This window comes from Nyctibius grandis, chromosome 17, assembly GCF_013368605.1.
Source record: "Nyctibius grandis isolate bNycGra1 chromosome 17, bNycGra1.pri, whole genome shotgun sequence".
NCBI lineage: Eukaryota > Metazoa > Chordata > Aves > Nyctibiiformes > Nyctibiidae > Nyctibius > Nyctibius grandis.
The window spans coordinates 11,773,367-11,784,316 of NC_090674.1; the positions used below are offsets into that span (position 1 = coordinate 11,773,367).

Genomic DNA, 10,950 nt, shown 5'->3' on the forward strand with positions numbered 1-10,950 from the left:
CCTGCCCTGTGGTTTCGACGCGCCGAGGAGCAGGAAGCGGCCTCGAGGGCGGCCGCCGCCTTCCTGCCGCCGCCACCGGGACCCCCCGGCCCTCGAGGCTGCATCAGGGCCCCCGGGGCCACCGCGCTTCCTCCCCGGGGGGCCGCATCCGCTCGCCGTCCCCCCAGCCAGGGGCTCTGGGGCCGCCCCCCGGGCCATGGGCAGGGCCTGACCCCGCTGCCGGGGGTCCCGCCGCCTCCATGTCGCTGGCGCTGAAGGCCCGGCAGAAGGCGAGGCGCAAGGGCGGCTCCCGGGAGCGCGTCTTCGGCTGCGACCTCCTCGAGCACCTCCAGCACTCGGGGCAGGACGGTAAGAGCCCCCCACGCCCCCGCCGCGGGGTCCCGCCGAGCCCCTCCGCGGGGTCACCGCCGGAAGCCGGGAGGGTGCCCGCGGTGCCGGGAGCGGGGTGACTCACGCCGCACAGTTGCATCACGGCGGTTGAGCAAGTGCCGCAGCTGGGGCAGCTCCCGGTGGGGCCCCCCGAGATTTGTGGGGTCCCGGCGCCTCGGCTCGCTCCAATCCCGGTGCCCCGCTGCAGCCCCGAGGTGATGGGGATGGCCGGCCCCATCCCCGGGGACTCGGTGGCCCCAGGCTGCCGGGGGCTCCGGTGCCCCCAGGACCTGGATGTGGCCGGTGCGGGGACCAGGTGCCCCTTGGGGACACCGTCACCGGGTACCCGGGGGGTGGGTGGCCCCGGTTCCCCCCCGTCACCCCCGGGAGCAGGTCTGGGGCGGGCGGTGGCGGACCCGGGGTGCCCGTCCCGCAGTGCCCCAGGTGCTGAGGAGCTGCGCCGAGTTCGTGGAGCAGCACGGGGTGGTGGACGGCATCTACCGGCTCTCGGGGGTCTCCTCCAACATCCAGCGGCTGCGGTGAGCGGGGAGGGGTGGGATGGGGATGAAGATGAAGATGAAGACAGGATGGGGTGGGGATGGAGATGGAGCAGGGATGGAGATGGAGATGGGATGAGGATGGAGACGGGGTGGGCACGGAGCTGATGGAGCAGGGATGGAGCTGGAGGCAGGAGCAGGTGGGATGGGGATGGAGCTGATGGAGCAGGAGCTGGAGCAGAGGGGATGGGGATGGCGGAGGTGGGTGTCAGAGGGAGCCGGGATGCAGCTGGAGAGCGGCTGGGATCAACCGGGGATGAAAACGGGAGGGAGACGGGTGTGAGATGGGGCCGGGAGGGGACAGGATGGGGACAGGGAGGGGCCGGGAGGGAGACGGGAGCCGGGAGGGTGGAAACGGGGAGGGGATGAGGCAGGACCGGGCGGGACGGGGAGGGGACGGGAGCGGTGGGACGGGACGGGGCGGGGGGGACGCAGCCAGCGCAGGAGCCGCCCCCGGTGCTAAGTTGGCCGGATCCGGCCCCGTCCCGTCCCCTCCTGCCCCCGCTGCCCCCCCCCCCGCTCCAGCCCCTCCCGCCCTCGGCACTTTCTGTCTTTTTTTCTCCCGTTTATTCGCTTTTTTGCCCTTTCTCCCCGTCTCTCCCACCCCGCCCGCACCCGGGTGTGTTTCCCACACTTTCGCTCTTTTGGTTCTTTTCCCGAGTGTTTTTTCCCCCCTTCCCTGCGTCCCCCAGACCCCCAGCACTGCAGCATCCCCAGTGTCTCCCAGCACCCCCACGTCCCCAGTGTCTCCCAGTACCCCCAGTGTCCCCAGCATCCTCCTGTCACCACGTTCCCCACATCCTCGGTCTCCCTGCATCCCTGCATCCCCAGCATCCCCCCGTCCTCACCACCCCCTGTCCCACCACCCCCTGTCCCCACCGTCCCGGCCGTGCAGCAGAAGGTCCCAGTTGACAAACCCGCCCCATTTGCAGCCCATTGCGGCCTCGTCTGGTCCTGGGGGACCACGATGGTCCCTGTGCGTCCCCGAGCCCCACTGGCACGGACCAGCCCAGACACCATCCCCACTGCCACGGGCGTGGGGACACCCCGGGGACACCCTGGGGACACCCTGGGGACACATCCCCACCCACCCAAGCTCAATCCCCCCGTGGCACGGCAGCCGATGGGGCTGGGGAGGGGGCCCACGCTGTCCCCGTCCCTGAGCCGGCCGCCCCGCTCGCAGGCAGGAGTTCGATGGCGACCGCTGCCCCGACCTGCACAAGGACGTCTACCTGCAGGACATCCACTGCGTCAGCTCCCTCTGCAAGGCCTATTTCCGCGAGCTCCCCAACCCCCTCCTCACCTACCAGCTCTACGACAAATTCGCCGTGAGTGTGTGTGTGTGTGTCCCCCACCCCGGCGCTGCCACCGCCCGTCCCCAGCCCTGGGAGGTGGCACTTGTCCCCCCCCGTACCCTGGCAGGACGCGGTGGCCATCCAGATGGAAGAGGCGCGTCTGGTGAAGATCAAGGAGGTGCTGAAGGAGCTGCCGGTGCCCCACTATAGGTAGGGGGGGGGGTCCCGGGGCCGGTGTCCCCGTGGGCACCGCTGTCCCCAACACGCCCCGCGCCCGCAGGACGCTGGAGTTCCTGATGCGGCACCTCCTGCGCATGGCGGCCCACAGCCCCCGCACCAACATGCACGCCAGGAACCTGGCCATCGTCTGGGCGCCCAACCTGCTGCGGTGAGCGCCTGGGAGGCGAGCACCCCCCTTCCCTGGGGGGGGACACACACCCTAAGACATCCCCCCTCCCCACCGGCGTCCCCGCGGCAGGTCGAAGGACATCGAGGCGACGGGGTTCAACGGCACGGCGGCGTTCATGGAGGTGCGGGTCCAGTCCATCGTGGTGGAGTTCATCCTCACCCACGTCGAGCAGCTCTTCGGGGACGCTCCCCTCCGCGGTACGGCCCGGACGGGGCTGGGGGGGGGTTATGGTGGCGGGGGGTCCCCGTCGGGACCCTGACGCCCTGTCCCGGTGGCCCCGCAGGCGGCGAGTGCCCCCGGCGGTCCCTGCTGCTGGGCGGGGGGGGGCCAGGGGACGGGCAGCCCCCCCCGTACCACGTCCCGGCCACGCTGAGCCAGGGCGACGGGCCCCCCCCGATCCGACCCTACCACACCATCATCGAGCTCGGCGACCACAGGTAGGGCCGGACGCGGCCCCTTGCCCTCCCCGGGCACCCCCCCGGCACCGGCAGCTCCGCGAGCACGTGTGTGCCGTGCACACGTGACCCCACACACGTGTGACCCCACGCACGCGTGTTCTCACGTGCACAGGCGTGGGCACGCGCTCTCCTGCACGGGTGCTGAGGGAGCGCACGAGCTTTTGCACGGCTCCAAAGGCACCGTGTGTGCTCGTGCGCACACGCAGGCGTGCCCAGGCATGTGCAGGCGTGTGCAGGCGTGTGCAGGCGTGCCCTGACGCCAGGGTCCCGCAGGAGGAAGGGCTCCCTCAAGGCCAAGAAGTGGAGATCCATCTTCAACCTGGGCCGCTCCAGCCACGAGGCCAAGCGCAAGCTGGTGAAGGCGGAGGAGAAAGGTGGGGAGCCCGGTGCCACCGGGCCGGGGGCCAGCGGGGGGGACCCCATCGCTCGGGGGACGGCGTGTCCCCAGCCCCAGCCCCAGCCCTGCGCCCCCCCCCGTGTCCCCATTCCCCTGCTCCTTCCTCCCCCAGATGACAAGTGCGGCAAAATCAGCCTGCGGCCGGCCAAGAGCATGGACTCGCTCAGCTCCGTCCCCTTCGCCGCCGGCGGTAAGAGGGACCCGCCACGCACGGGAGCCGTCCTGCCCCTGTCCCCAAGGCGGGATCATTGGGACGGGGATGGAGAAGACGGGGCTGGGATGGAGTGGGGAGGATGAGGATGGAGGAGGGAGGGTGAGGATGAAGGGGGGAGGACGAGGATGGAGGAGGGAGGGTGAGTATGGAGAAGCCCCCGGGCATCACCCCGGTCCCCCAGCTCGGCAGCTCCCGTGCGGGTCCCCGGGCGCGGGGAGGTCCCGGGGACAGGGGCCACCTCCGACCCCTGACTGTCCCCTCCGCTGGCGCAGACGACCCCGGGCTGAGCAAGAAGCGATCGGTGCCGCAGCCGCCGCAGCGCCGGGAAAGCTTCGACGCCTGCCCCTCGCTGCCGGCGCCGGGGGGCTGCCCCGGGCTGGGCGAGAGCCTGGCGGGGGCGGAGGAGCCGCGGGGCCCCGAGTCGGAGGGCGAGAGCAGCACCAAGTCGGAGCCCACCACCCCCAAGGCCGGGCGGGCCTCGCTGGTGGCCCCCGGGCGCTCGCCCACGGCCGCCCGCAGCCGCGCCGAGAAGTGCGCGGGGGTCCACATCTCCGGCCCCTTCTCCGTCACCGTCCCCTTCCACATCACCGCCAACCTCTCCCGGCTGACGCGGGGGCTGCCGTGCCCGGCGCTGGCCCAGGCGGCTGCGGGCCCAGAGCCCCCCGCCAGCCCCCCGGCGCCCGCCCGACGCTCCGCCGGGGACCCCGAGGCCCAGCACGGCGCCGGTGAGAGGCGGCCGCCGGGACCGGCCGGCGCGGGACCCCCCGGGGCGCGGGGGGACACGCCGGGCTCAGGGTCCCCCGTGTCCCCCGGCAGGGGAGGGGAAGGCGGCCGTTGAGGAGACGCGGCTCTCGCTGGAGCTGCGGGATTCCTTCGCCTTCCTGGACAGCCAGGAGACGTGGCCGGAGGGCGGCGGGGACGAGGCGGCGGCGCGGGGCCTGTGGCCGGACACCGGCCCCGGGGACGGCGAGGGGCTCCTGGCCATGGAGGAGGGGATGGAGAGCGGGTTCATGAACGTGAGCTGGCGCCGGGCATCCCCCGTGCTCCGGGCCTGGGGTGGGAGGGTGGGAGGTGGGCAGAGGGGGTGGGGATGGAGGGGACGTGGTGGGGACAGAGGGGACAGAGATGGAGGGGACAGAGATGGGGATGGAGGGGACACAATGGGGACAGAGGGGACAGGGATGGAGGGGACAGGGTGGGGATGGAGGGAACAGGGATGGAGGGGACATGGTGGCGACCGAGAGGACAGGGTGGCATCGACCCCTCCAGCCCCAGCGCGGGGTCCCGGGGCGGTGCAGCGCTCTGTGCCCCGGTGGGGCTGGGGGGTCTCTGGCGTGGCCGTCACCCTCGTGCCTGTCCCCGTCCCCAGCCGGGGGAGCCCCCCGCGGAGCAGCCCCCCAGCTACCTCTCCATCGAGGAGTGCATGGACGAGGAGATGTTCTTCATGGCGCCCAGCGGCTCCGACGCCGAGGACCGCGCCGGGGACACCGACTCGGACGACATGTTCCTCAGCGCCCACGACGAGCTCAGCCCGCTGGCGGCGTCGCTGGAGCCCCTCGACCAGCCGCCAGGCGAGGGGATGGCCCCGGGGACCCCGGCACCGGCCCGGCGCGGCACCACCATGCCCTGGGACAGGTCTCCGACACCGGGGCCGGGAGGGCCGTGCCCTGACGAGGAGGATGCTCCGGGTGAGGGGGAGCACCCCAGGGACCCCACTGGGGTGCCGGCAGAGGAGGGGGCACCGGGAACCGGGCAGCCCCCAGGGGAGGGGGGTGGCGGGGAGGGGGCTGCGGAGGGGGGCTCCGGCCCCAGCAGAACTGACTCCAGCGCCGAAGCCGGCCCGGGGGATGAGGCCGGGGGAGCCGGGGGCCACGCGGGAGCGGGGCCGGTGCCCGACATGTCGGACGGGGAAGTCGAAGAGGATGGAGCTGGCCCCGGTCCCCCCACCCCAGAAGAGCCTGGGGAGGGCGAGCCCCAGCCTTCACCGGGGTCCCCTCCGGCCTTGGCGGCGCAGGCCCCCGAGGAGGCAGCGGAGCCCCCGGTCCCCGGGTCTGTCGCCGAGGTGGTCCCTGAGCCGGTCCTGCCGCCTGCGGCCATCGCAGAGGGGCCCGGTGCCAGCCCTGGGAGCAGCCCCGGGAGCAGCCCCGGTTCCCCCTCGCTCTCTGCCTCGGCCCCGGAGCTGCACTGTGCCCCCCCCGAGGCCCCGGAGCCGAGCCGGGCCGAGCCCCCCGGGGAGCCGGGGCGCCCTGAGCCTGTGGCCGTGCTGCGCCGTGACGGCAGCGCCGCGGTGCGCCTGGCCGCCCGCACCGTCCGCGTGCAGCAGGCCCGCTCCGTGCCCGTCGTGCCCCCCAAGCCCCAGTTCGCCAAGATCCCCCCGGCCCTGCAGCCCTGGATGTCCCTGGCCGTGGAGGGGGACGCGGCCGCGCCGCCCCGGCAGCTCCCCAGCCCCACGGCACCGGAGGGGTCTCCCCAGCACCCCGGGGGCAGCGAGGCGGCGGCGGGGGCCAGGAGAACGGGCTGGCGGGAGGGCGGCAGCGCGTCCTTTGACGCGGCGGTGGCCGTGGCCGCCGAGCAGCAGCCGGCCCAGGCGCCGGTGAGGAGGATCCAGACGTACGGCGGCGGGGAGCCGGCGCCCGCCCCCCCCAAGGCCCTGCCCTTCCACAGGGCCCCGCTGCGGCCGCGGCTGCTGCGGCCCCTTAGCTGCGCGGCGGCCCCCGAGGGCGAGGCGCCAGGGAGGAACCACCTGAGCCTGACGCGGCCGGTGGCACAGGCTGAGGGGGTGGAACTGCCCCCGCCACGGCGGTCGGTGGGCACCGAGGGGGCGACGGGTGAGGGCTGAGCTCGGGGCCGGGGCCGGGGCCGCTCCTGCTCCCGCGCGGGGTCAATAAAGGCGCTGGGCTTTGTCTGCCTGTGGCCTCCTTCAGCACAACATGGCGGCGCCCGGGGTGGCCTCAGGGCCCCGTTGGCACGGGGGCTCCCAGCGCAGCACCCCGAGCCGGGCCGGGGGGGGCGGCAGGGCGGGGGGTCCCTCACCCCGCGGCGGCGGCACCGGCCGGCGGGGGCGGCTGTGGCGGGCGGGGCGCGAGGGGCGGGGGGCGGTGCCCGCCTCCAAGATGGCACCGCCCTCACCCAAGATGGCGCCGGGCGGAAGCGCCGCGCGTCGCCGTGTAAGATGGCGCCGGGGGGGGAGGGGGCACGCCCTGAGATGGCGCCGGCGGGGCGGGGGGGGCGCTGCCCGGAGCCAAGATGGCGGCGGGCGCTGCGCTGCGCGGCGCCCCTGCCCAAGATGGCGGCGGCGGCGGGGGCGGGGCCCCGCTTCCGCCCGCACCCGTCATGGCGGCGCGGCGGCGCCGTGCGCATGTGCGGGGCTTCATGGCGAGACAAGGGGCCGAGCGCGCGCAGGGCGGCCCGGCGCGGCGAGGTACCGGGAGCGGGGGGGGGGGGTGGTGCGCGGGGGGGGGGCCGGGGCCGCGGGGGGGCCGGGAGGGGCCGCGCCGCCACCCCCCCCCTCCCCGGGCAGCGGGGCCGCGCGCGCCCGCGGCCGCCGGTGTGTGCGGGCCCTCCCGCGGCCCCGGGCCCGTCCGCCGCTGCCCCCGGCGGGGCGCAGGGCCCTCCCCCGCCCTGCCCCGGCCCCCCGCGCCGCGCCGCCCCCCGCCGCCATCCCCGGGGCGCGGCCCCCCGGGCCTGTCACCCCGCCCCGGGCTGCGGCGGGGCCCCCCCGGCCTGTCACCGCCGCCCCCGGCCGGTCACCCCCGGCGGGGCCCCCCCGCTGCCCCCCCCAACCTGACACCCCCGTTTCCCTGCCCGGCGGGGGGCGACCGGGGCCGGGGGGGGGCCGGGCCCGCTCCAGGGGGTGACCCGGGGCCATGACGGGGGGCGGGGAACGTGGGGCTGAGCCCCCCGGCGGGGCCCTGCCCGGGGGGCGGCCGGTTTTGGGGCGGCGGGGGCCGGGGGGGCCGGTGCCCCCGTTCCCGGCTCCGTGAGCGGCCGCTGCCGGGTCACAAAGAACCGGGGGGAGCGGGGTCACGGCGGCGGGGCCGTACGGGGGGGCCACCGGCACGAGCCGGACCCGCTGCACTGAGACCCGGGGGAAGGTGGTGGCTCTGGGGACGGCCGGTGGCTCTGGGGACATCCGTGTCACCCGGGGTGCGAAAGCGAAACGGGGACACCCGAAAACGGCCCCCGAGGCCCCGGTGGCCGGTGCCGGGCCGGGCTGTCACCCCGCTTTGCGGTCTCTGTCCCGGGGCCCTGGCACCGTCCCCGGGTGCCGGTGACAGCGGGGACCTGCCACCGCCGCCGAGATGCCCCTCCCGGGGCTGGCGCGGGTCCCGCTGCGGCGCAGAGCGGCCGGGAGGAGGAGGAGGAGGAGGAGGAGGAAGGCCGTGCCGGGCCGTGGCTGAGCCGCCGCCTGTCCCCGCAGGGCTGTGAGGCCGGAGCCTGGTCCGCGCGTCCCCGCTGATGCCCGACGGAGCGGAGCGATGAAGGGGTGAGTGCCGGGACCCCCCACGACCCCCGGGGCCCTGGCTGGCCACGAGCTGCCTGCGGGTAACAGGGCCGGTGACGGGGCCGGTGACGCGGTGGGGCTGTGGAGGGGAGCGGTGGCGCCCGGGTGGTCGCGGCTGGGGGGGGGTCCGCAGCCCCTCACCCGCCCCCCCCGCCCCGCAGGCAGCAGAAAGCAGCCGAGACGGAAGAGGGCACGGTGCAGATCCAGGAAGGTGAGCGGGGACCCCGCTGCGGGGCCGGGGGGGCACGTGGGGGTGACGCCAGGGCCTGTCTGGGTGGGAGGGGGCGGCTCCGAGCCCCCCGCCCGGCCCCCTCCCCGTCATGGGCCTCCCCCCCGCCCCCCGTGTTGCCTGAAGGTGCAGTGGCCACAGGCGAGGACCCCACCAGCGTCGCCATTGCCAGCATCCAGTCGGCCGCCACCTTCCCCGACCCCAACATCAAGTATGTCTTTCGCACAGAGAATGGCGGCACGCAGGTACGGGGGGGCCGGCGTCGGGGCTCGGCCCCGCGGGGGCCGGGGGTGGGCGCGGGCGGGCTGAGCCGCCGCCCCGCCGCTCGCCCCCGCGGCCGCGGCTCTCCGGGCAGGTGATGTACCGGGTGATCCAAGTGGCGGACGGGCAGCTGGACGGGCAGACGGAGGGCACCAGCGCCATCAGCGGGTACCCGGCCGCCCAGTCCATGACACAGGTGGGTGCCGCCGTCCCAGGGGAGCGGGGCCGCCGCGGTGCCCCGTGCCCACCCCGGCACCCACCGTCCCTCCGCTCCAGGCCGTCATCCAGGGCGCCTTCACCAGCGAGGACGCGGTGGAGACGGAGGCCGCGGCCACCGAGACCCACTACACCTACTTCCCCACCGCGGCCGTGGCCGACACCAGCACGTCGGCCGGCGCGGGGACCACGGCCGCCGCCGTCGTCACCACGCAGAACTCGGAGGCGCTGCTGGGGCAGCCCACGCCCACGGGTACGGCCGGCGCGGCGCGGGGGGTCCCGTCCCTGTGGGTTTCGGGGCGCTCCCCCCTGACCCCCCCCCTCGTTCCGGGCCGTTCAGGGCAGTTCTTCGTGATGATGTCGCCGCAGGAGGTGCTGCAGGGGGGCACGCAGAGGTCCATCGCCCCCCGCGCCCACCCCTACTCCTCGTGAGTACCGGGCCCCTCCCCGGCCCCCCCGGCACGGGGCGTCACCGCTGGCACAGGGGGGGACGCTGCGGTGGGGGGTGGGCTGGGCCCGATGCCACCACTGTCCCCCCAGGAAGTCGGAGGCGCCGCGGGCCACCCGGGACGAGAAGCGCCGGGCGCAGCACAACGAAGGTACCGGCAGCGGGGCGGGGGGGTCTCCCCCCCGGTGGGGACCGCGGTGTCCCCCTGCCCGCCCCTCCGGGCCCCTCTCCCGGGGGGCCGGGCTCAGCGCGGTCAGGGACAGCGACCCCCAGCCAGGGGGGTGCTGGGTTGTGGTGGGGGGGAGCCCCCCTGGGGGTCTGGGGACCCGGCGGGAGGGGTGGTGGCGCGGGGGGGTCTCGGGGCGGTGCTGACGCCCCCCGTCGCCCCCCGCAGTGGAGCGCCGGCGCAGGGACAAGATCAACAACTGGATCGTGCAGCTCTCCAAGATCATCCCCGACTGCTCCATGGAGAACACCAAGTCGGGGCAGGTAGGGACCCCCCCCCCACTGCCTCCTGGGGGGGGCTGCGGGGCTCGGGGGGGGCTGGGGGTGCCGCTGCCCCCCACTCACCCCGCGTCCCCCCCCAGAGCAAGGGCGGGATCCTCTCCAAAGCCTGCGACTACATCCAGGAGCTGCGGCAGAGCAACCACCGCCTCTCCGAGGAGCTGCAGGGCCTCGACCAGCTCCAGATGGACAACGAGGTCTTGCGGCAGCAGGTGAGGGGCCGGGGGGGCCCGCTGGGGTGCTGGGGGGGGGTCCGCGCCCCCCCTCACCCCCATGTAACCCCCCCCCGGTTCAGGTGGAGGATCTGAAGAACAAGAACCTGATCCTGCGGGCGCAGCTCCGCCAGCACGGCGTCGAGATCGTCATCAAGAACGACACCCACTGACTGGGCCGGGGGGCCGGGGTCGCCCCCCCCGCGCCTGACACCCCCCCCCGGCAGCCGGCACCTCCCCGACGTGACATGAGGACCCTCCCGTTTGGTTTGTGTCCCCCCCCGGTCCCATCCCAACCCTTAACCCCCCCCCCCCCACGTCCCCGTGCCCCCCCCCTCTCCGCGCTTCGTGCACTCGCTCCGGGCCAGGCGGGCGCCGGCCCCGCTGCCCAGCACTGCCTCGGTCCCCGGCCCGCGCCCGCCGTGCCCCCCCCTCCCGGGGCACTGTCCCCTCCCCGGGGGGCCGCGGTGCCCCTCGCCCCTCCCCGCCGGCCCCGGGCAGCCGCTGGGGGCGCGGGGGTCCCGGGGGGCCGCGGTGCCCCCTCCCTGCCCGCTGCGGCTGGCCCGGCCCGCCGGGGTCAGACTTTTTTTTAAAACTCTCTGAATTTAAAAAGCGAAAATAAATAAAAATAGTGATTTGTTTTTCCAGGCCCTCCAGCTCCTTCCCCTCCTCCCCCTCCAGCCTTGCAGCCCCCCAGGACCCCCCAGGCCCTGGGCAGGGGGCCCCAGGGACCCCAAATCGCCCCCTGTGGCACCCACCAGCCCCTCGGGCATGGGGCTGGGGGCACCCACCGACCCCCCCATCTCACAGCCCCCACGACCCCTCCCCAGCCCCTCCTGCCCCCACCTTGCCGCACCCTGGGGACCCGCGGGCCCAG

At 75.5% G+C, this 10,950-nt stretch overlaps 2 protein-coding genes across 3 annotated transcripts; both read left to right on the forward strand.

Annotated features, from left to right (window-relative positions):
* The first annotated feature begins 81 nt into the window (after window positions 1-81).
* On the forward strand, window positions 82-8,158 carry ARHGAP30 (Rho GTPase activating protein 30). Its single transcript, XM_068415157.1, has 14 exons — window positions 82-348; window positions 806-908; window positions 2,110-2,254; window positions 2,349-2,431; window positions 2,502-2,609; window positions 2,700-2,827; window positions 2,914-3,067; window positions 3,362-3,462; window positions 3,598-3,675; window positions 3,972-4,424; window positions 4,516-4,715; window positions 5,069-6,527; window positions 6,624-7,120; window positions 8,042-8,158. Exons 1-14 carry the CDS (start codon window positions 240-242, stop codon window positions 8,156-8,158), a joined length of 3,735 nt encoding a protein of 1,244 aa, XP_068271258.1. The 5' UTR covers window positions 82-239.
* On the forward strand, window positions 7,030-10,722 carry USF1 (upstream transcription factor 1). 2 transcript variants are annotated; one of them, XM_068415285.1, is made up of 11 exons: window positions 7,030-7,120; window positions 8,120-8,185; window positions 8,365-8,414; window positions 8,559-8,677; window positions 8,788-8,889; window positions 8,970-9,162; window positions 9,250-9,337; window positions 9,450-9,508; window positions 9,752-9,846; window positions 9,945-10,073; window positions 10,157-10,722. In XM_068415285.1, exons 2-11 carry the CDS (start codon window positions 8,178-8,180, stop codon window positions 10,244-10,246), a joined length of 933 nt encoding a protein of 310 aa, XP_068271386.1. In that variant the 5' UTR covers window positions 7,030-7,120; window positions 8,120-8,177; the 3' UTR covers window positions 10,247-10,722. The 2 variants fall into 2 exon arrangements, with proteins under 2 accessions (XP_068271386.1, XP_068271387.1); XM_068415286.1 differs by having other exon boundaries at window positions 8,565-8,677.
* Window positions 10,723-10,950: the final 228 nt, after the last annotated feature.